The sequence below is a fragment of the Octodon degus genome, unplaced genomic scaffold (genome assembly GCF_000260255.1).
Source record: "Octodon degus isolate 3935 unplaced genomic scaffold, OctDeg1.0 scaffold00220, whole genome shotgun sequence".
Lineage (NCBI taxonomy): Eukaryota > Metazoa > Chordata > Mammalia > Rodentia > Octodontidae > Octodon > Octodon degus.
In genome coordinates, this window is record NW_004524796.1 from 3,397,654 (window position 1) to 3,417,603 (window position 19,950).

At 39.1% G+C, this 19,950-nt stretch overlaps 1 protein-coding gene across 6 annotated transcripts in view; it reads left to right on the forward strand.

Annotated features, from left to right (window-relative positions):
- The window catches only part of Cacnb2 (calcium voltage-gated channel auxiliary subunit beta 2), a 374,901-nt gene that overhangs the window by 256,618 nt on the left and 98,333 nt on the right, over positions 1 to 19,950 (forward strand). For 5 of the 6 annotated variants that reach the window (XM_004645193.2, XM_004645196.2, XM_004645200.2 and 2 more), the window contains one exon: positions 12,066 to 12,185. In XM_004645193.2, the coding sequence (XP_004645250.1) occupies positions 12,066 to 12,185 (120 nt within the window). Of the gene's footprint in view, positions 1 to 10,825; positions 11,251 to 12,065; positions 12,186 to 19,950 lie in introns of those variants that run through there. The other variant, XM_004645197.2, reaches the window with a different exon arrangement.

Here is a 19,950-nt window from a genome sequence, read left to right on the forward strand (position 1 = left end):
ATCTTTTTAAAAAATGCTTGAAACTATTGTTTGAAGCAAGGTACAATTCCCCTATGATGAATGCTATCACTATGTATATATAAAATGTACCAATAAAAAAATTCAAGGAAAAAAAAAGATATTTTAGGCCAGGCATGGTGGCACATGCCTGTAATCCCAGGCCTGGGAAGGCTGACAACAGAAGGATCACTACAAGTCTGAGCCGCGTAGTGAGACTCTGTACAAAATACTTAAAATTTTTTTTCTACAACCCATGGATTACTTAGAAGTGTGTTGTTTAATTTGTATAAGTATTTGGAGTTTTCTAGATAGACTGTTATTGATTTCTAAGCATTATTACAATAAAAAGCAAGATTTCTCTTAAAAAAATTTCTAGTTCATGAGATAGAAAATATTATATAAATTACTTTGGTGCATATATATATGCAGTATTTTAATAGCATTTTATGTAGTCTGAATGTTCATTCAGAAGGCACATTACTAGATAATCTAAAATGTACAGTCTTCTTATGTACATAAATGTGTATAAACCAGATTATCTCTAGCTTTCAAATCACTTCCAGGAGCTGGATGGGTCACTCAGGGAATGTATAAATATGTTAGGTCACTAGGGTACTTTGAAGTACTTTATTGCTAAATGCTCCACACTACTGGTATTTTTCCAACCAAATCCCTGATTGAGTAGCCTATTTCTATATTAAATCTCTCTGAACCAAAGTCATATCTTTCTGAAAGATCAGTCTTTTGGAGCAGTATATTAATAATTTACTACCATTAGTTATTAGTTATTATCATTAGTTATTTGCCCTGTTTAAGTACTTCCATAACTCAGCTGGATAAATCTTTTGGAACAAGGTACAAGCTGATACATTTAATTACAGAAGGAATTTAGTAAGGTTAATACCATTAATTCTATAATTTCTGAATGAATACATATAATATTTAATGATTTTCTCATCATTACTACATTTATATCCAACCTACTAAGTGCCAGACCCTGAAAGCTTGAGAATGTATGAGACATATTCTCCGTCCCCGAGTAGCTTGTAATACCTACATCTCTTAGCAATTGATATTCAAAAACTTCAAGTTACTAGTTATTTGGCCTGTTTAAGTACTTCACCCAGTACCAACAAATTAAAGTTAATCATTTTATGCATATTTAACAGAGAATTAAATTAGAATGTTAATTTTTCATTTCTAAGTATTTTTCTTTCAATTTTTATTTCTTACCTGACAAAATTCCTGCATCAACATTTACTTTGTTAATTTTCTTTATGTGAAAGGAGAGCCTTTCGGGAGAACTAGTCTTTGGATACTTGCAACATGAAAAATGCTTTCTTAGGTATTTTAATTGCAATATGAGGAACATTTATTTTTTTTGAAAAACATACATTACAAAAACTTTAAACTGACTCTAAGCATATTTTAAGAAAAGTAATCTAACCCTTTGTCTTCATATATTTTTGTTGTACTCTTAGGATATTTACATATATGATTTATGTACATACTTATAGAGAAATGTTTGGGGATTTTATTTCTTTGTCAGTTTTACCAAACACAAGCATAGCACACAGTTGCCTTTGTATGAAGCTCTTTATTTTCATAATTAGTTTTAACTTTGCCCAAAAGTCTACTATGGGTGATAATTTAAGGAGTTTTTAAGGTAAGTTCTAAAGTGAAGTTATTTATCTAGAAGCTATTTGTCTGGAGACCAAAAGAAAACTCTTCTCCAAAGGTTAGTCATAAGCTATTGATTTCATACCAAGTACGAAAGCATCAATTTCTGTGTATCTTCCCAATATTTCAAATTGGTATTTTGAAGAGTACTAATGTCCAGAGAAAAATGGTTTATACACATTTATGTGCGTAAGAAGACTGCACATTTTAAATTATCTAGGAATGTGCTTTCAGTATATAAAATTAATTGTAGAAAATTCAGACTATGTAAGAATGTTATTAAAATTCAGACTACGTAAGAATGTTATTAAAATTTAATGTTATTAAATTTATATAATATTTTCTGTCTCATGAACTAGAAATATTTTTTAAATAAGTACTCAGTACCTAGAAATATTTGCTCTGTTAGTGGTGGCAAAATTTTCATTAAACACAACAAAAATGGCCTGAGAATTTGGTGAAGATTAGAGAAGGCTAGATAACTATGTGGACTGCTGCCTGTCACCTTGGACTCTGGCGACAACTGTCCCTTCGCTTGGTAGACTATATATATTTTATATGTTTCTGTTAAGACACACATCAGACTTAGGCATTCTGAACCCAAAATAGAGCTCCTGGGTCTTCTTCAGTTAAGTGACAATCACCTAACATTATGTACAGCTATTCATTATTAGAGCGTCCCCTTCCTGACACTATAGAGTCTTTGTGGTATAACACGATGAGGACAGGATGTTGCTTTCTTCACTTTTGTGTCTTGAACCCTAGTGAGTGTGCAGGAAGAAGACACAGCTCATGTTTCTGAGCTAGTGAGGGAGACGCTTAGTATAGAGGTGATGACACAGAGCATTGCGGGGAAGCTGGGGGAATTTCTAGGCCAGAATAGCACAGGGCACTAGGAGAGCCTAGTGCAAGGAAAACTAAGATAGAATGCTGGGCTTCCAACAGGAAGGCTGTCTAGGCTGGGTATTGAAGGCGACAGGAAGCAGTCAAAGAAAGAAGTAAGGAGACAATAGTGTGAGGTAGATGCAACCACATAAGGTGAGAAAGATCTTTGTGTTTTTGAGGAGAGCTAGGGAGCAGGAGGCAGGCCTTGGCCATAACTCAGCTGGGTAAATCTTTTGGAACAAGATACAAGCTGATATATTTAATTACCAAGGGAATTTATTAAGGTTAACACCATTAATTCTGTAATTTCTGAATGAATACATGTAATATTTAATGATTTTTCATCATTAGTACATTTATATCCCATCTACTATGTGCCAGGCCCTGAAAGCTTGAGAAGGTATGAGACATATTCACCATCCCTGAGTAGCTTACAATACCCACGTCTCTTAGCAATTGATATTCAAAAATTTCAAAACATGAAAGTTGTATACTTTATGGTATAAAATTTAAAATCAGAAGTAAAATTAACAGTATGGTTGTTGATGACAAGTTTGGCCTTTGCTGCCCAAGGAGTCATTGGTAATTTTAGTACTGGAAATTTGAGTTCCTAGATTGAAGGCATGAAATGAATGAGAAAAGAGAATTCAAGAGAGTTTAGTGATATTTTAAAAATGCAAATGGGGCCAGGGAGATGGCTCAGTGGAAGAAGTACTTTCCTAGCAAGCACAAAGGCCAGAGTTCAATCCCCAGTTCTGAAAAAAAAAAAAAAAAAAAGCAAAGTCTCAAATTCTTTTGAAGAAAGGTTCTATATAAATTTAAAGTACAGAGACTTTTTAAAAAAAATTAAGAACACCCTGCTTGCTATGAAATACTGTTATTTAGTCAACTAACCTATAGCTGCCCTAAGCTAATGAATTTGGTATTTGTTGATGTTTATGAGAAAGCCCTAAGAAAAGCTTCAAGCTGAAGTCTTGGTTTTATTCTTTTACTTGTGATAAATATTTATTGCTGATTACCATGGAACTCACATTTCTGTTGGTAGTATTTTAGTAATAAAAAGATTATGAACATTTCTAGGAATGTTTAGAAATGTTTGGCAAAGGGCTGGGGAGATGGCTCAGTAGAATAAGTGCTTGCCTGGCAAGCTCAAGGGCCTGAGTTCAATCCCCAGTTCCACCAAAAAAAAAAAAGAAATGTTTGGCAAAGCTAAGGTAGATCTTTTAGAGAACTTCAAGATACAGAACTAGAGGAAAAATACTCTCTCCTCCCCCTTCAACCTTCTCTCCTCTCTCTCCTCCTTTCCTTTTCTCTCCCCCTCCCTCCTCCTTCCCATGTTCCCTCTCTGTCTCCCTTCAACAATCCTTATTCTTCTTTCCATAAGTTTTCCCAGGGTGTGTAGCCTGTCTGGCACTATTCTAGGCAATGTAAAGGAATGAGACTGAAAACAATATCTACCTTTGTAAAGGATATAATATTCTGCTGGAGGAAGGAAAACAGTAAATACAATTGCTTAAATCTTCTAAGTGAACCATAATTTGAAGGTAAAGGACTATTTGTATAAGTGAACAGGATAAGTGAAATTGGGCAATTGGTAGGCCACAAGGATTAGAATTTACAATAGGTTGCAGAAAGCCTCATTGACAGGGATTAAATGAGGTGCAGAAATCTAGGGGAGGAGAGGTTCTGGTCACGTGATGGACATGTGGGAGCCTGGTGAGGGAGGAGCAGGATGTTTGGGTGAGGGGCAGGTAAGAGAAAGGAGAACAGAAGTCAGGGCAGAAGAAATATGAGCAAAGGGACAGTGGCCAGAGAGGTGAGAGCAGGAGCAAGCTCCAAGACTGGTTTTCTAAGAAGTCAGGCTGAGGAAATGAGTAGAGGGGAGGGTTGGCCAGCTTCCCTGTTGAGAAGGAGGAGCCCTGACCTTGGGTCACTGCAGCTGGCCTAAGATCACAGATGACCTTGATAAACCAGCATCAGCATAGGTGAGTAGAGTTAAGGGAAAAATGGGAAAGAGGAATTGCAGTGAACATAGGTGATGTTTTCTAGGCACGTGTGTGTGTGTGTGTGTGTGTGTGTGTGTGTGTAAAAGAGAATAAAGAAATGGGTAAGAGCTGACTGAGGAAACAGTCAAAGGAAGATTTTCTTAGACTGGGTCCTGCTACCTAAATGGAGGCTGGCTTCAAGCATAATCCTCCTACCTCAGCCATCAATGCGCTGGTATTACTGGCCTGCCCTACCCTGCCTGGAAGGTTTTCTTGGGAAGAGAGAACTAATAGCCTGTGGCTATGCTGATTCCAGTGGTTCACTCAGACTTTCAACCCAGAATTGCCTATACCAAAAAATCTGGCTATGTATAATTTTTTCACTCCCGATTGTCATGACATGTTCTTCAACAATGTTTGGAGACAGTTTGGTGATCTCAGTGCTTCTTGCCTGGACTTACCTTTCCAGTCTCCTCCCTACCCATTTCTATTCTCATGCTGGAAAGATAAAGCTTTCCTGAGGAGTCGTATTAACATACAAGACTCTCATCTATTATCATCAGCAAATACAAATTAAAGGCCTAGCAAACCTCCCAACACACACACACACACACACACACACACACACACACATTTTAATATGATTATAAAGAGAAATCGTTTAATGCATTAACTCTAGAACCCAAAATAATATTAAAACACCCATTTAATTTTAACCTTTTTTAAAAAATGTGCTTGTTTTGACTGCATCAAAACACAGACACTTTTGTGTTAAACATACACAGACACCACCTCATCACTTTAATAAATAATTTGGTGATACCAGTGTTTTGATGTTATTCTTAAAAATATAGTGTCTCATGTCTGTGCCCTAGCCCTACAATTGGGTACTTTTTAGTGATTTCAGTTTCTGTGCTGAACACTAGCCACAAATCTGAAGTGAAGATTCCTCAAAAGACCTTGAATTCCAGCCAGCTCAGGCAGGGCGGCTGCCTTAGTCTCTCTACTGACTCACCAGATAGATGTTCATTTCCAGGGAGGAGAGGAGCGCTCAAGTAGCTTCTTCCCTGGCACGCTTTGTTTTCCTGCTCCAGTTCTCCACTTCCCCTCGTAGCTAAGTCATGAAAGGAATGTGCTCCCATCTTGAGGTACTCTGAGGAAAATGGCAGAGTAGCACAGCCAAGCCTACAAAAGAGCATAACATTGAGAAATGTGAAACTGTGTTTCACTGACCACCTGTTGTACTTTCCTTGAGCCTTTTGAAAAGATAAAATTTGAAAAATGATGGAAGGGCATGGGGAAAGAGGAGGAGGGAAATTCTGGTGTGCATGTGCTAAAAGCCTAAGCGTTCATGACTGGAAAGTCATCATGAGGGCTCATGACCATTAGAAACAGATGCAAAGACTTGTATAACTGGCAGACAGGAAAAGGGAGATTTCTGAATAACAGAACAGCAGTTGCATGTGGAGACTTATTCCAGCTTCTACATACTGTTACAGGGCATGAAACCTACTTAGAGTACTGAAAATTGACCTCAAACTCCATTGCTTGTGAGCTGTATTACTTCAGTCCAGTGACTCAGTTTTTCTATGCCTCTGTTTTCCCATCGGGAAAAACAGAGATGGAGATTGAAGTAGGTCAGTGATGCTGAACCTTTTAGAGCTTTCAATGATACAAACAGCCCACTGTGGCACACATACCATAAGTTTGCCACCACTGAATTAGCTAATACCTGCAAATCAGCCCAGGGCCAGCATGCATTGAAATGAACAGTTACAGTTATTGCTCATGTGTCAAGCCAAATCTTAGTTGATTGTCCTAATCATTCACATACTGCAGAACCATCTCAAGAATCTACTCCTTAGCCTCTAAGAGACGCTGTTAGATTTAGAAGGAACAAAGACCAAGAACTTTGTTTAAATCTCTGCAGACATGATATTTCCAATAATGCAGGTCTGGGGAGATGGCTCAGCGGCATAAGCATCTGCCTGGCCAGCACAAGGTCCTGAGTTCAATCCATGGCACCACAAAACAAAAGGGATAATTCCAATAATATGGAGTGGACTGACAGGAAATTAAGTGCCACTCCTAATTAAGAAAAACAAACTTGTGTAAGGAATTTTTCTGAGAGATAATAGCATGAAGATGCAGGAGTCATTCCATGTGTGCTAGCATCTATTAGCATACATAGAATATAGGAATATATGTAATACATATAGATACATACAGTGTGTATGGAGAAGACAGAGTATTAGGGTATATATTAAAGCATATATAGAATGTGTGTGTGTGTGTGTGTGTGTGTGTGTAATCTGTATTACATATAGAATACGTGTAGGGCGAGAGGGAAGGAGGGACTGACTTTTGTAATCAAACATGCTAAGCAGTTCATGTCTTTGGGACCTTAGTATCTGTCACTCCCTCTGCCTAGATGTCTCTCTTCTCAACATATTGCAGGGTAAATTATTTTCTTTTGCCTCTGAATTCCAACTTCATGTCATTTCCATCTCTCATTCATCACCTTTAGTAAATACCATCCCAGCCACCATTGTTCTCTGTTATCTCTTATAGCAATTATTTTTCTGCCAACTTAAAAAAGGCAGCCTCTACTAGAATATCGAGTTTGGTGGTATAAGTAACGGCTCAGGCTTTTCCACATACGCTTAACCTACAGTTATAAGATCTGTAGTTTTTAAGTAGCAAGTGCTCAATAAATGCACATGATTTCTAGTTTGGGAGAGTCTTTTAATTATGGAAATTTAATTTTTTTCACAAATATAGCTACACACAATTTATAAATTTCTCTGTTCTCATCTAAGAGTTGAATCTAACATACTAGTTTATAAAATTATCCTACAGGGATGATGTTGTGAAGATTCATTACAGTCACCTCTGTTGCTACATATTCTGACATTTAGCCAAACAATATCCAATCATATTTCAGCTATTGACTATTATATTAATTTGAATGGTAATTACATGACATTTGCAAATGAAAGTAGACAGTATTTGTGAAGATGTGCTACATCGCAACACTGTACACCATTTTTTTCAATTTTTATAGTTCAGATATCTCATTATCTGAATAATTTGTAATCTTGTTTACAAAAAAATTAAGCAAAGAATTAAGTTAAGATTTCTAAATCAATTTAGATAGTTCCCCAGGATAAATATTAAATCTTTCAACTGAGAAAAAGATGACAATATGAAAAGAAAACAAAAGAATGATCCCCCACCCCAACAGATATACTCCCTGTTTCTCATCCATTTCCCCCTATTCTACAACAGTGTGGGCCTGACCAACGTGGTGGTGTAATGTCATGACATAAGGTCAGGTCCAGGGAAAAGAGTTGGAGTCAAATTTGCCATTGATACCCATAGTGCTACGCCGGAGGAGGTAGTCTGGAGTCTTGAAATTGAAGGGATGTAGTTCTGTGGTAATCACAGTGTCTTCAGGATAGGACTTGATGCTGACAGGGTTCAAGAGCATTGTTTTAGATTTCCTACCAAGGTTTCCTGCCAGAATAAATGAATGGCACAATTTTGGACCGCAGATGCCATTCTTATATAGGATTATAGTTCATATGTTTTTGGCTTTTACAAACACTCTCAAGCAAGCTGGTGCTGGCAATGTATATATCTGTGGGACAGTAGAATACTGCATCAAAAAGTAAACTTTACAAATGCAAAAAATGTTAAACAAAAAGTTAAAGGAGAAAGGTGGATGCTTTTTTTTTTTTTGAAAAACTTTGACTTAAAAATACAAACGGAAACTGAAGAGTAGATAAAAGAACAGAAGTTAATCAGATTAAACTAGGTTTTCTTATAAGCAGAGAACACATATTTAGAGTGAGAATTCTGAGGACAAAGTTTAAAATCCTGGCATGAACACCTGACAGATATTAAGCTCAGGCTGATTTTGGAGCTGTCAGATTAGCAGCATGAAGGTTCAGACGCAGAAAAGGAGCTAAGGGTAGGCAAAGATCAGCTCACACATCTGCAGGAATGGCCAGACCAGGGCCACATCTTGTAAGGAACCTGTTCAGAATCAAGGGCATGATGGCCAGCTGTTCCTGACCAAAGACTACTTGAAGCACAATGACCCAGAAAGTCCATATGGTGCTAAAGGCAAAAGCTTAATTAGAAATATCACTTCTAACTGCATAAATCTGCACTCCCAGGAGGAAGGAGATTAATTGTGCATAGTAGAAGGGTGACTTTCAAAAGTGCAACAACTCTGGAGACTTAAAATATTCCACTTTTCAACAACGACTATCTTTGTCTAGGAGAATTTAAAGTGATGGCTATTTATGTCTCTCTCTTTGACAATGGGTACGAATGTCTTCTTTGATGAAAAATATTTTCTATTTTAGTACAGTAAACAATATTTTACTAGTACAGTAAACAATGTACTAGTACAGATACAAAAATGAAAGTAATCTGGCTCCTTCAATAAACTAAAGATCAATTCCTAGTCCTATCTCATTACAAAATTGTCAGATATTAGTAAGTTGCTACCAATATTCAAAAGATCATTCCCATAGTTAGTAAAAAAATTTTGTTTAAAATTGCTCGATTGGGGCCGGGGAGATGGCTCAGTAGAATAAGTGCTTGCCTGGCAAGCACAAGGGCCTGAGTTCAATCCCCAGTTCTGAAAAAAAAAAAAAAACAAAACCTGCTCAATTATTTAAAGCTGGAAATCAGTTTCAAAAAGGATTATGACTGTAAAGGCTACAGCTGATCATCAGCAAAGAGGTTTTTGCATCTCATTTTGCTTAGAAGGGAACAAGATAGCTCAAACTTGGGCATGATGTACTTTCTCTGGTCACTTCCTGTCATTGTGGGCTTCCTCAATGACAGAAACTGTGTCTTCACCAAAGTGTGACCTGAACCTGGATTTTTAAATGCCAGCACCAGTGGCAATGAGGACTGAGGCCTTCTGTGGGCTGTAATTGTGTGTCTTGGTCATTTTCTGTTACACTACTGCTGCTGTAAGAAGTTCTCCGGGAAGACTAGGAATCACCTACCATCTGCAGCTGTGTTGCAGGACTCTTTTGCCACTTTGAAATTTTGCTTGAGCAGAGTATTGCCATGCATGTGTATCCCCTGGACATTTTACATTTACTTCCTAACAAGATCAACTTAGTAGCATGTGTCACAATATTAAATCGAAGCACAATCTTGAACTCTGATTGTGAAGGCCCTATCTTATATATTTTCTAGCATTTAGGTTATGAAGATTGGGATTAGCCTAGAGTCAAAAGGAGAGAAGAGCAAACAAAGAAGGAAGTGTAAAATGTTCTTATTAACATCTTTCTTTTATTTGCACGAGGCTTTACCAAATAATATCCCACCATAGTCAAGGTGCAGTTTGTTTTGTCATTTATGTCCAAGACACCTGGGGTTTTACATTTCTCCAAGAATATATTTCAAAATTGCATTTCTGCCCCACAGGAAGTTAGCAAGTTGACTATCTTTCTCAAGCTCATTGTCACCTTATCTACAAGAAGCATTTGGATTCAATTACGTTAGTCTGTGGATCTTGACACAACCAAATCAATCAACCTAGCTTTCAAATTTCTTCCTAAGTATTGTTATAACAATTCATTCAGTTATTGATCCTGTTGGCTTATTTCCAATGGTGGTTTCTCAGTTGGAGATGATGCAGCTCAAAGTCCTTGGGGGTTCAGTTAAATTCATTTCTAGAAGGAACTGTGATTACTTGCAAACTCTCATTAAATGCCAGATGTCCCTTTTGCCTCTGGTTTGAAAAAGCCTGTAGCAATACAGAGCAGTATTATACTATGTTGGGTGGGCACTATTTGAATTTTGTTGTCTGATATTGTCTAGAGTATTTATTATCTGTGATTGCCCTCATAGCACGAGGTACACTTTCAGTGGCAGGTAATGGAAAAGGATTGCTGAAAGAAGGGATTACATCCATGCTTTGTCTCTGAGAGCTCATCTGAAACAGAAACCCAGAAACCCAGCCAGGTGCTGGTTACGGGAGCCCAGGGGCCTTTCCAGCTGTTCACACTTGGGATGTAAAATGGCATTTGACATAGAGGATCAGTGTGATGTGAGCGTCTGCGTAAAAAGGCTACATATGGAGCATGCCCAGTGCAGGGGCTACGTTCTCCTCCCTCCCCCGCCCTTTCCAGATCTCCAGAGATAAGGCTTGAACTTTGCACTTGCAAATGTCACTGCCTACGTTTTTAGTTTGTCTTCTGGGTTTTTTTAACTAGTTTTTTTAAAGGTCCTCTTACAACTGATTTATTTGAACAATTCAAGAGCAGGAAAGAGAACACTTAGCGTAATAAAATGCATTAAGTTTAGAACAGTAGCTGCTGCCTGCCGCCGGCCTTTGAATGCACTTGGAGTGTGGTTCTGAAAGCGGTAACAAGCGTTCGAGGGCGTGCTTTCACCCACCGCCTCACCGGAGAATCCGAATCTCCTCGGATGGGAGCCTGCTGGGGCAAGGAGTGAGAGCCTCGCGGGCAGACAGGGACGCAGAAGAGGGGCTGACCTGGAGCATGGAGAGGAAAGGAGCTGGGATTTTCCAGGGCTCGGCGCGCACTGAGACTCCGTGCCCGGGGCTGCAGCTGCGGAGGATAACGGCGCTATCTGGCTCATGAAGGCCACCTGGTTCAGGCTTCTGAAAAGAGCCAAGGGAGGAAGGCTGAAGAATTCCGATATCTGTGTAAGCGCCGGGGCTGACGAGGCGGGAGACGCTGCTTGCTTTGCTTTTCGGTTGCAGGAAGGGTGTTTTGCTCGAGTTAAACGCTTAAGGCTGCAAGAGAGGGAGGAGAGAGATCCTTATCTTTTTCTTAATTTTTTTTATTAGCTTTTCTCGCGTTGTGATTTATTGCCAGAGGAGATATCACAGGCAGGTGCTTTCAGTGGACCGCTCTTATTGAATTATCTACGGCAAAGTGTTTTGAAATGTGGCGCTGGAAGAGGGAGTGAAGGTAGCTAGCTGCCAGCGTCTCGGTTTTGTTGGAGGCGGCGGCAGGTGTAGAGAAAGGTACAAGAGGTTCTCAGGATTGCAATGGGAGTCGTCGTGGAAGCGATATTTTGGAAAGTTCAAGTCTGTAACTCATGAGATTGACTCCTGTGTATTGTGTGAGGCTTCAGAATCGAGTTGCAAGTATTCCCTTTAGCGTGAGTGAAGGTTGTTCTTGAAGCTACCCTTGAAAGCCAGCAGCCCTGCAGCTCTGCACTGCAGCACCAGTGGGTGAACTGTAAAGCAACTTGTCCCGGCTCCCAGAAAGCTTCGATTTGGAAATCTGAAGGTTGGGAAGGAATGGCAACTCGGTAAGGGCCGTTACCTAGTGAACGGTCTGCAAAGCAAAGCCTGCTTTTTTTTTTTTTTTAAGGTGGGTTGCTGCAACATATTCCCGCTTTTCAGGAATTTTTAGCATAATCCAGGAAGCCAACTGCCACTTCAATCAGACTTTTCTCATGCAAACATCATAGATTGGATCTATTTTTAAAAAGACATACTTTCCTCTCCAGGGTTCGGCAGACTCCTACACCAGCCGCCCATCCGATTCCGATGTGTCTCTGGAGGAGGACCGCGAGGCAGTGCGCAGGGAGGCCGAGCGACAGGCGCAGGCCCAGCTGGACAAAGCGAAGGTAAAGCTGCCCCTTCCTGGCCTTAACCTTGCTTTCCAGGTTTTGTTCTCCCAGAATGGACAGGGATGACCTGTGGAAGTTCCTCCTGCAGCTTGCGTTTGCTGCAGGAGTGTCCCACCGTGAGGGTGTGCAGTGGTACAACTCATAGACTACATTTTCACCTTTCGGTAGAAAAAGAAGAATGATAGGCAAACAATGGTCTCTCCTTTTATGCTGTTGTGCGATCCATGCAACTCGTTTCCCTGGGTGGGTTGTTGATTTAGACACACCCAAAAAGAATCTCTAAGTATACAGGAGAAACTACATCATATATCAAAACATTGTACTTTTTTTTTTTTCCAGTAAACAAATCTCTAGGAAAAAAAAAAAAAACTTTCCTCAAGCTAATTATTTTCTGTCTTGAGCAATCTTTCTCCCACATTTACTTTAGATTTTTATATTTAAAAGATGTATTGTGTTCTGTTTTTGAAAAATAAAACAACAAAGCACTTTATTAATTAAAACAGTCCTTCCCCTTGGAACATTTTCTTCTTCACCCATTATAGTGAAGAGTGTATCTATCTGTAAGTAGAAAGAAGATGCAAAATGTAAAGAATTTACCTCAAGCTGCATGTCTTTTTGCTAGGAAATGATGATTTGAATCGCTGGTTTGGAGCCCTTTTCCAGGGATTTGAATCACAGCTATTTTTAAAACATAGATTGTTGTCTAAGTTTAAAGTACCTTAGTTTGTGTGATTCTCTGTAGCTTCTGAGTGAACATATTTTAACTTGGTGGTTGGTTTCCTTTTGGAAAAAAAGATGATGGCTTTGCAAAAGAGGAGGTATTGTGTTGATCTTGCTAGGAAAATTAGGGTAGCAATGCAACAATTCTCAGAGCCACTGCATCTCTGAAAGGAGCAAAACCTATATGTGTTGCTATGGCAATGGTAGGGTAGCGGGGAGGTTCTGGTTTGAGTCCATGGGCAGCTTTATGTAATATTCATAAGCGTAAGCACAGCTGCCATAGCAGTTGACTTGAGCTACTAGGAGACCTGGAATTCTACAAAGCAGAATTTCTGGATATCAAGATAATAGTCTCACCTTGGCTGGCAGGGAAACCACCTCCAGGTCTGGCAGCTGTAATCCACCCAGCTAGAGTGGGGAAGGTTTGTGACAGTGGAAAACTGATAAAGCAAGGTGTGGTCCAGTTGCCATCAACCCATCTGCTCTGCCAAAATTAGCCATTTGAACACTATGAAGAGGAACTTAAATAATAGCATTCAGTAATGAACCTTGATGAATTGCTGGGCCTTGACACTGGAGCTGACATATGAAAATCCAAATTCTATTTCCTATATTTTGCTTCTGTGTGTAAAGAAAAATCAAGGGGAAAAATGTAACAGTTGATAGTTCAGAAATAAGATTGTTCCATATGCATCTAATTTATTCATGTAATTTTCACAAACCAAAATTAAACAGTTTATCAGATTCACATTTCATCATCATGTGACCCAGTGCAATGTAGGTTTGGTGTTCAGAAACTTTCCTTATCTTATTGGGGCATTTTTTTGTCCATAACTGCATGCTAGAGATCTTGAATCAAGTGAAATAGCTGCAGTTAAATCCTTCATCCAAGCATGAATCAAAACATTGGTCCTGAATCAACCAAGTTCGTGTCACTTGTCACACTGCCTTAAAAGTATCTAGTTACAAATGATATGGAAGGTGGAAAAAGATAATTTAAAATGAAGGTGAAATCACTGAAATATAACTGATGAAAATAATTCCTTTACATCCATTTTTCTTTATAATTAGTTCAGTATCCAGCTGCTCTGGGGTGAGAGCTTGAAAGTACTCTGAGAGAAGATAAAAAGGGTCAGGATTTAAGTTAACTCTGCTGAGGCAGGGGATATAGCTTAGCAGTATAAAGTACCTGCCTGGCAATTGCAAGATCTTCAGTTTAGTTTCTAGTACCAAAAAAAAATAAGTTAACTTTGTTAAAGTCAGTTTAGTACATTTGGTTTATTAATCCAAATACCCTTGAGGAAAGACAGCAAAGAAACAGTTGCAAATGTCTAGGTGTTCCTAGGGTTATTTGTATCTGTTTTCCTTCCCTGTAGGTATATTTTCTTGCCTTGGGAGACCTTATTTCAAACTGAAGCCTTAATAATTAAAAATATATGAATTTATTATGTAACTTTAAGTAGTCTAAATACTTTGCATGTCCACTTTGGAAGAATCTAATATTCTCCGCTTTGATTTTGTTATCTCTCTCCCATAGAAAGGCTCCACAAGTATCAGTACTTACCCTGAAGACCCCACATTTTAAGTGTTTGTAGAAGCCTACGAAAAACCTCAGCTGGGCTTTCAGAGCCTGGGCCTATATAAAGATGAACTACATTATCCACTAATTGCATGAATCAGACCTCTAGGAATCAGGTAATTGGCAAGTGGTAGGACTAGAGACACTGCCTTTGGAAATTAAGTGACCTACAAAGGGTTATATAACAAGGCCCCCTGTGCTGCCTATAAACGCTGCGCTCATCCCAGGTCATGGTGGCTTCCCTTAAACTAGCACACACTATAAGGAACAGATTTGCTGGTAATTTTGAGGCAAATAAAGATCAACTAATTTGATCTTGTTTTGTAACTTGATACTTTTGATCCCAAATTTGTGGTTTGATCTTGCACTCTTTGGGTACTTTCTGAAATTCCTGCCCTGTTTTCATTGATGGTCTTTGATATTGCTTTAAAGATAAGTAATATACAGATTTAATTGATGCTCACAATGATCTTTTCTTTAAAAATGACTTTACTAAGCTATAATTCCCTCATTCAAAGTAAATAATTTAGTGGTTTTTAATATATGCAGAATTGTTATACAACCATGACTATAATCAATTTTAGGACATTTCCTTGCCCCAAAAAGAAATCCCAAACCCACTAGTCACCACTCCCCATTTGTCCTAATCCTCTCAGCCCTAGAAAACTGCTGATTGATTTTGTCTTTAAATTTATGTATTTTGGACATTGCACATAAAAGAAACAATATGATAGGTGGTCTTCTGTGAACAGCTACTTTCAGTTACGCAGTGTTTTCAATGTCTATTCTTACTACAGCATACAGAAGCAGTTTGCCAGATAATATTCTGCTGTGTAGCCAGGTGTGGTACATGTCTATAATTCTAGCCCTTGGGAAGCTGAGGCAGGAGGATCATTTTGAATTCAAAGCAATCCTGGGCTACAAAGTGAGTTCAAAGCCAGCCTTTGAACTAGTGAGAACTTGTCTCAAAAAAGAAAAAATGCCACAGTGTGTATATTCTGTCATGGACCAGGTTGTGTAAGGATTAAGTTGCTGACCACAGTGCTCGATGGCGGTGTCAGACAGAGCTCGTATTCACAGCCTCTGAAGGCAAGAAGAGACTGCACCTGAGGATGTTTGGCTCTCACTCCTATTCCAGGGAAATAACTGCCAACTTTAAAGATAAAACTTCTCTTAACTAGCAAGATCGACTGCCTAGAATGTCTAGCTTCTCAAGGCCTGTTCATTTTCATGGACTTTTCCCCAGATATGCCTTCCTTTTCCCACGCTCCCCTGAGTTGTTAAGGACCCAGTACATACAAGCAGTCCAGAGAAGTCTTTGTCTTAGCTCTGAGACTTCTGAATTTCCTAGATCACCTCCCCAGCAAAAAGAAATATTGCTTTTTGCCTATATTTAATTGTTTTCCATAAACTCACCTGTAAGATCAGAAGCCTGGCAGCTCTTGATAGTATTCCACATCTTTCTATATGCTTATCAGCTGGTGGACATTTAAGTTTCTGATTTTTTAGGTGTTGTGAATAATGCTGTTATGTGCATTTGTGCCCAAAATTTTATGAGCATATATTGTCATTTCTCATGGGTATAAAACTAGGAGTGAAACTTTTGTGTTATGAGTCATCTTTATTTTCTTTTTCTTTTCTTTCTTTCTTTTTTTTTTGAACCAGGAATTGAACTCAGGCCCTTGCACTTACCAGGCAAGCGCTTATTCTACTGAGCTATCTCCCTGGCCCCAATCCTCTTTCTTTTAATGGAAAAAATAATTTTCTTCTTTACTATCTTCTCAAAAGTAGTGTTTCCTGCCCGTCTAGAGAGAGAGTTTGGAAATCTGCATGTGATAGAGATTGAAGTAGAGCTATTATAGATTAAGTACGATGTGCTCAGCAAAGGGATTAAGATTACATGTAGAGCTCACTATTCTTATGGCTAAGTGTCTACTCTATGAAAGAAACTGTACTTGGCACAGTTGGGGAAGAAGAAGCATGGGGCCAGGGCCACAGAGAAGAAATGGGCAGGTTTTTCACCTACATGTGAAACCTTCCAGAAATAGAGGCACATTTTTTTGAGATCTTGCTAGAAATATCTTTAGTCCACCCTTTATTCATCCCTCACATTCTAACCTCACTAGTTTGGATATAATTTTCAAGAATAAAATCACATTTTCTGTTAGGTTTCTAAAGATCCTCTGTGTGTTTTGCCTTTAAATATGGCTTTAATTTTTATAACTTTCTCTCACATTTTGTGAAGTGTTCTTCCTTTAGTATTTTGACATTTTGGCATGTATACCTTGGTTTGGATCTTTTGGCTAATTGCCCTTGGCTCATCATACATTCATTGTGAAAGGCTGGTCATTTCAATTGTTGAAGTTATCTGTTTTTCTTTCATAATTTCTTCACCTATTTTTTTCTGGTTCTGTAGTTTGTCAGATGTTTGACAGAGTTCTTCTATAATGATTATCCCTTTTTCCTGAGTTTTTTCAACTGATCATCTAACCTGTCTATTGAAAGATTTTATTTCTGTCAAAATGCCTAGTTTCCAATAGCTAGAAAACTAGTTCAAGGAAGTTAGCTAAATGCTTGCTCATTTCCAACAGTATAGAGTTGTTTATTGTTCAAAGACCATTGCCTTAGATTGCATTTTCCTCATTGTAAGAAAAGTTGTATGAAACCCCCTAGACATCAGCTGGTCGTCTGCATTAATTCATGACCGGTAGGTTCAGTCACATACACTGGGACTGTCCTCCTTCCCCTCCCTGCCACTGTTAGTTGACAATAATAGTGATGACAACTGTAGCAAGAATGCAGCATGCCTGATTACTGCTTCTTACAATTTGAAAGATATTTGAAAAAGCAAAGCTCTGTGTCTTAATAGCATTTCAAAATACTATAGGGTTATCATGACTATTACAGTACACGCATCATTGATCCTTATTTCATTGGCAAAATCCTCACTTGTTAGTGAGGAAATGAGAAAAATCCTCTCAGTTTTGCTTCAAAGCAAACTCATTTTATCTTAGCGGCTTAAAGTTTATTTTACAATTATTTCCCAGGCACCTTTGACAATCTGGTAGGTGACTTGGGATAGCCTCTTGTGTGAGGGTTGGCAGCTATTGCCTGCCTTTGGTGCTTCTCTTCTGTATCCTATGTTATGTTCCAACTTGCTGGCTGGGGCTCCTTCCCATGATGGTGTCTGGGTATCTGAGTTTTGAGAACACAAGCTCCAGTGAGAAACAATCACGTTTCTTCAATGTCACTTATTTTTGCTAATATCCCATTGACCAAAGCAAAGCTAGGGCTAGGCTGGGAGGCAATAAGGAAGAGAACAGCCAGTGCTATGGAGATGGAGGGGAGGGATCATTTCCTGCCAACAATCGCTACGCTCATCTTTTTCTTCCTTACCTCTTCAGGGGAAAAAATATGTCTGTGCCTTGTAACAGCTGTCTCATCTCATCTATCCCATGTTTTGGAATGCCGGTCTCCTCACCCCAGATTTGTCTTCCTGTGCTCAATTTCTTTCTTTCCATCCCTTCTTACTCCTTCACACCTTGAAACTGATTTCTGTCTTTCTCTCGCTTTACTGATGGTCTCAAGTGACTTTCCAGTCATCAAGTCCTCTGATCTTTTACTAGATTTTTCCTGGGCTTTTCTGCAAGCCACACCCTTGTTTTCCATTCTACCGCCAAAGTGACAACATGGCCTCCTGCTACCACTCTAGTTGTTCCTGTCCAGCTTTTCCTACCTTAGTTCCCTCCACTGAAATACTGAAATCCATCCAATCAAACATATGGGCCAGCCTTTCTGGCATCTACTGCTATAGCGTGGGTATAGTTTTCATGGTAGACTTGGTGGAGCTCTTGGGTCTCCATGGATTTGTCAAAGCCACAGCACAGGCAGTGGAGACCCAGCAGGTTGTAATCTGAGCAGTGCACCAGGCATTCTGTCCACTGCCATCTCCCCATTTGCATTATCGATTGGGAATTCCATTCTGAATACTGAATTTCAGGTCCAAAGTGAGTTTTCAACCACTGCTGTCTTGTCCCTTCTTGGTTCATCCTTTTCAAAACTTCAGCTATCACCCTAATTTTGCTCTTCAGTTCACTCTTTCTAGTGTTAGCATCCTCAGTCTGTCACCAACTAAGAATGCAGTGCCTCAGCTTTTCTTTCAAACCCTGTCATCTCTGCTTGACCTCCATCCTCCCACCATAAGCCCAAGTCCAGGGGCCAGCACTTTTGCTGTTGTTGCTGTTGAAAGATCAGATGGAACGTTTTAAGTATCACAGGTCCCATGATCTCTGTCACAGCCCAACTCAGTGAAACATGGACTGGAATTCCATCTCTGCCATCAACTGGCAGCCTGACCTCATGGTAAATTACATGGCAAGCTCCATATCACCATTTGTAAAAGGAAGTTCTGCCTCTCAGGTTGCAGTGATTACTGTGTGAGTCGGTGCATGCAGAGTACAGGGTTCTGAGACCTTTTCCCCCTGCCCTTGGCCTCTTCTTCTGGGAACACAGACTATCCCAAGTCACCTACCAGATCCCTTCCCCAGTTACCAGGAGTGATTTCTCTCTCGCTCTTCTCTTGGGTACTTTTCTAAGTAACGCCTGAATATTTTAGAAATAAAATCCTATGTTGCTCCCTATTTCTTTAGGATTTTTCTTGGAAATCTATCTATGAGAAAGTTTTGAGTTTCTTAGAGTTAAGAAACTCAACATTTCCAAAAGAACTTCATATTCTATAATTCAACAGTCTTCTGCAGTACGTTTATAATGTTTATTAATGGAAGTTGAAGAGTTTATTAATGGAAGCTTATATTGGCCCATATTTTAAACTGAACTCTTGTTTAAGAATCCTTATAAGGGCTGTTAACATAATACAGACTTCTGGGCTGGTGCAAGAGCTCCACAGACTAAAGTGCCTACATAGGCAGAGCACAGTGGCCAGGGTTTGATCCCCTACACGCCATGCTGGCCCTGCTCCTGGGGTGCCCTGAGGCGGTGATTGAGACTGGGCATGGTGGTGCATGCCTGTAATTACAGCATTTGGGAGGCTGAATACAGGAGAATCACTATGAGTCCAATCTACATAGTGAGACCCTATAGACCCTGTCCTAAATACTAGTACTACTACTAATAATAATACAGAGTTCTGGCTATTTCAAAATCATAAATGGATTGGGAAAGGATTATTATAATTTTGCTGCTTAGGCATACTCTCTCTTTGCTGGACTGTGTTGGATTGTTTTGCTGAATTCAAGCACCTATAGTATTTAGATGCCAATGGAATACCCATTTCTGACAGGACTAAACAAAAAAAGGGGATACAATGGAAGGACCATTTTGTATCTGTCTATGCAGAATAGTTAGGGTAGATATACAGCTACTTCCGCTTAATTCAATGAGAAAAAAGATTTGTACTAATAGTGTTTGGACAGGATATTCTGTCTGCATCTTGTACTATGAATA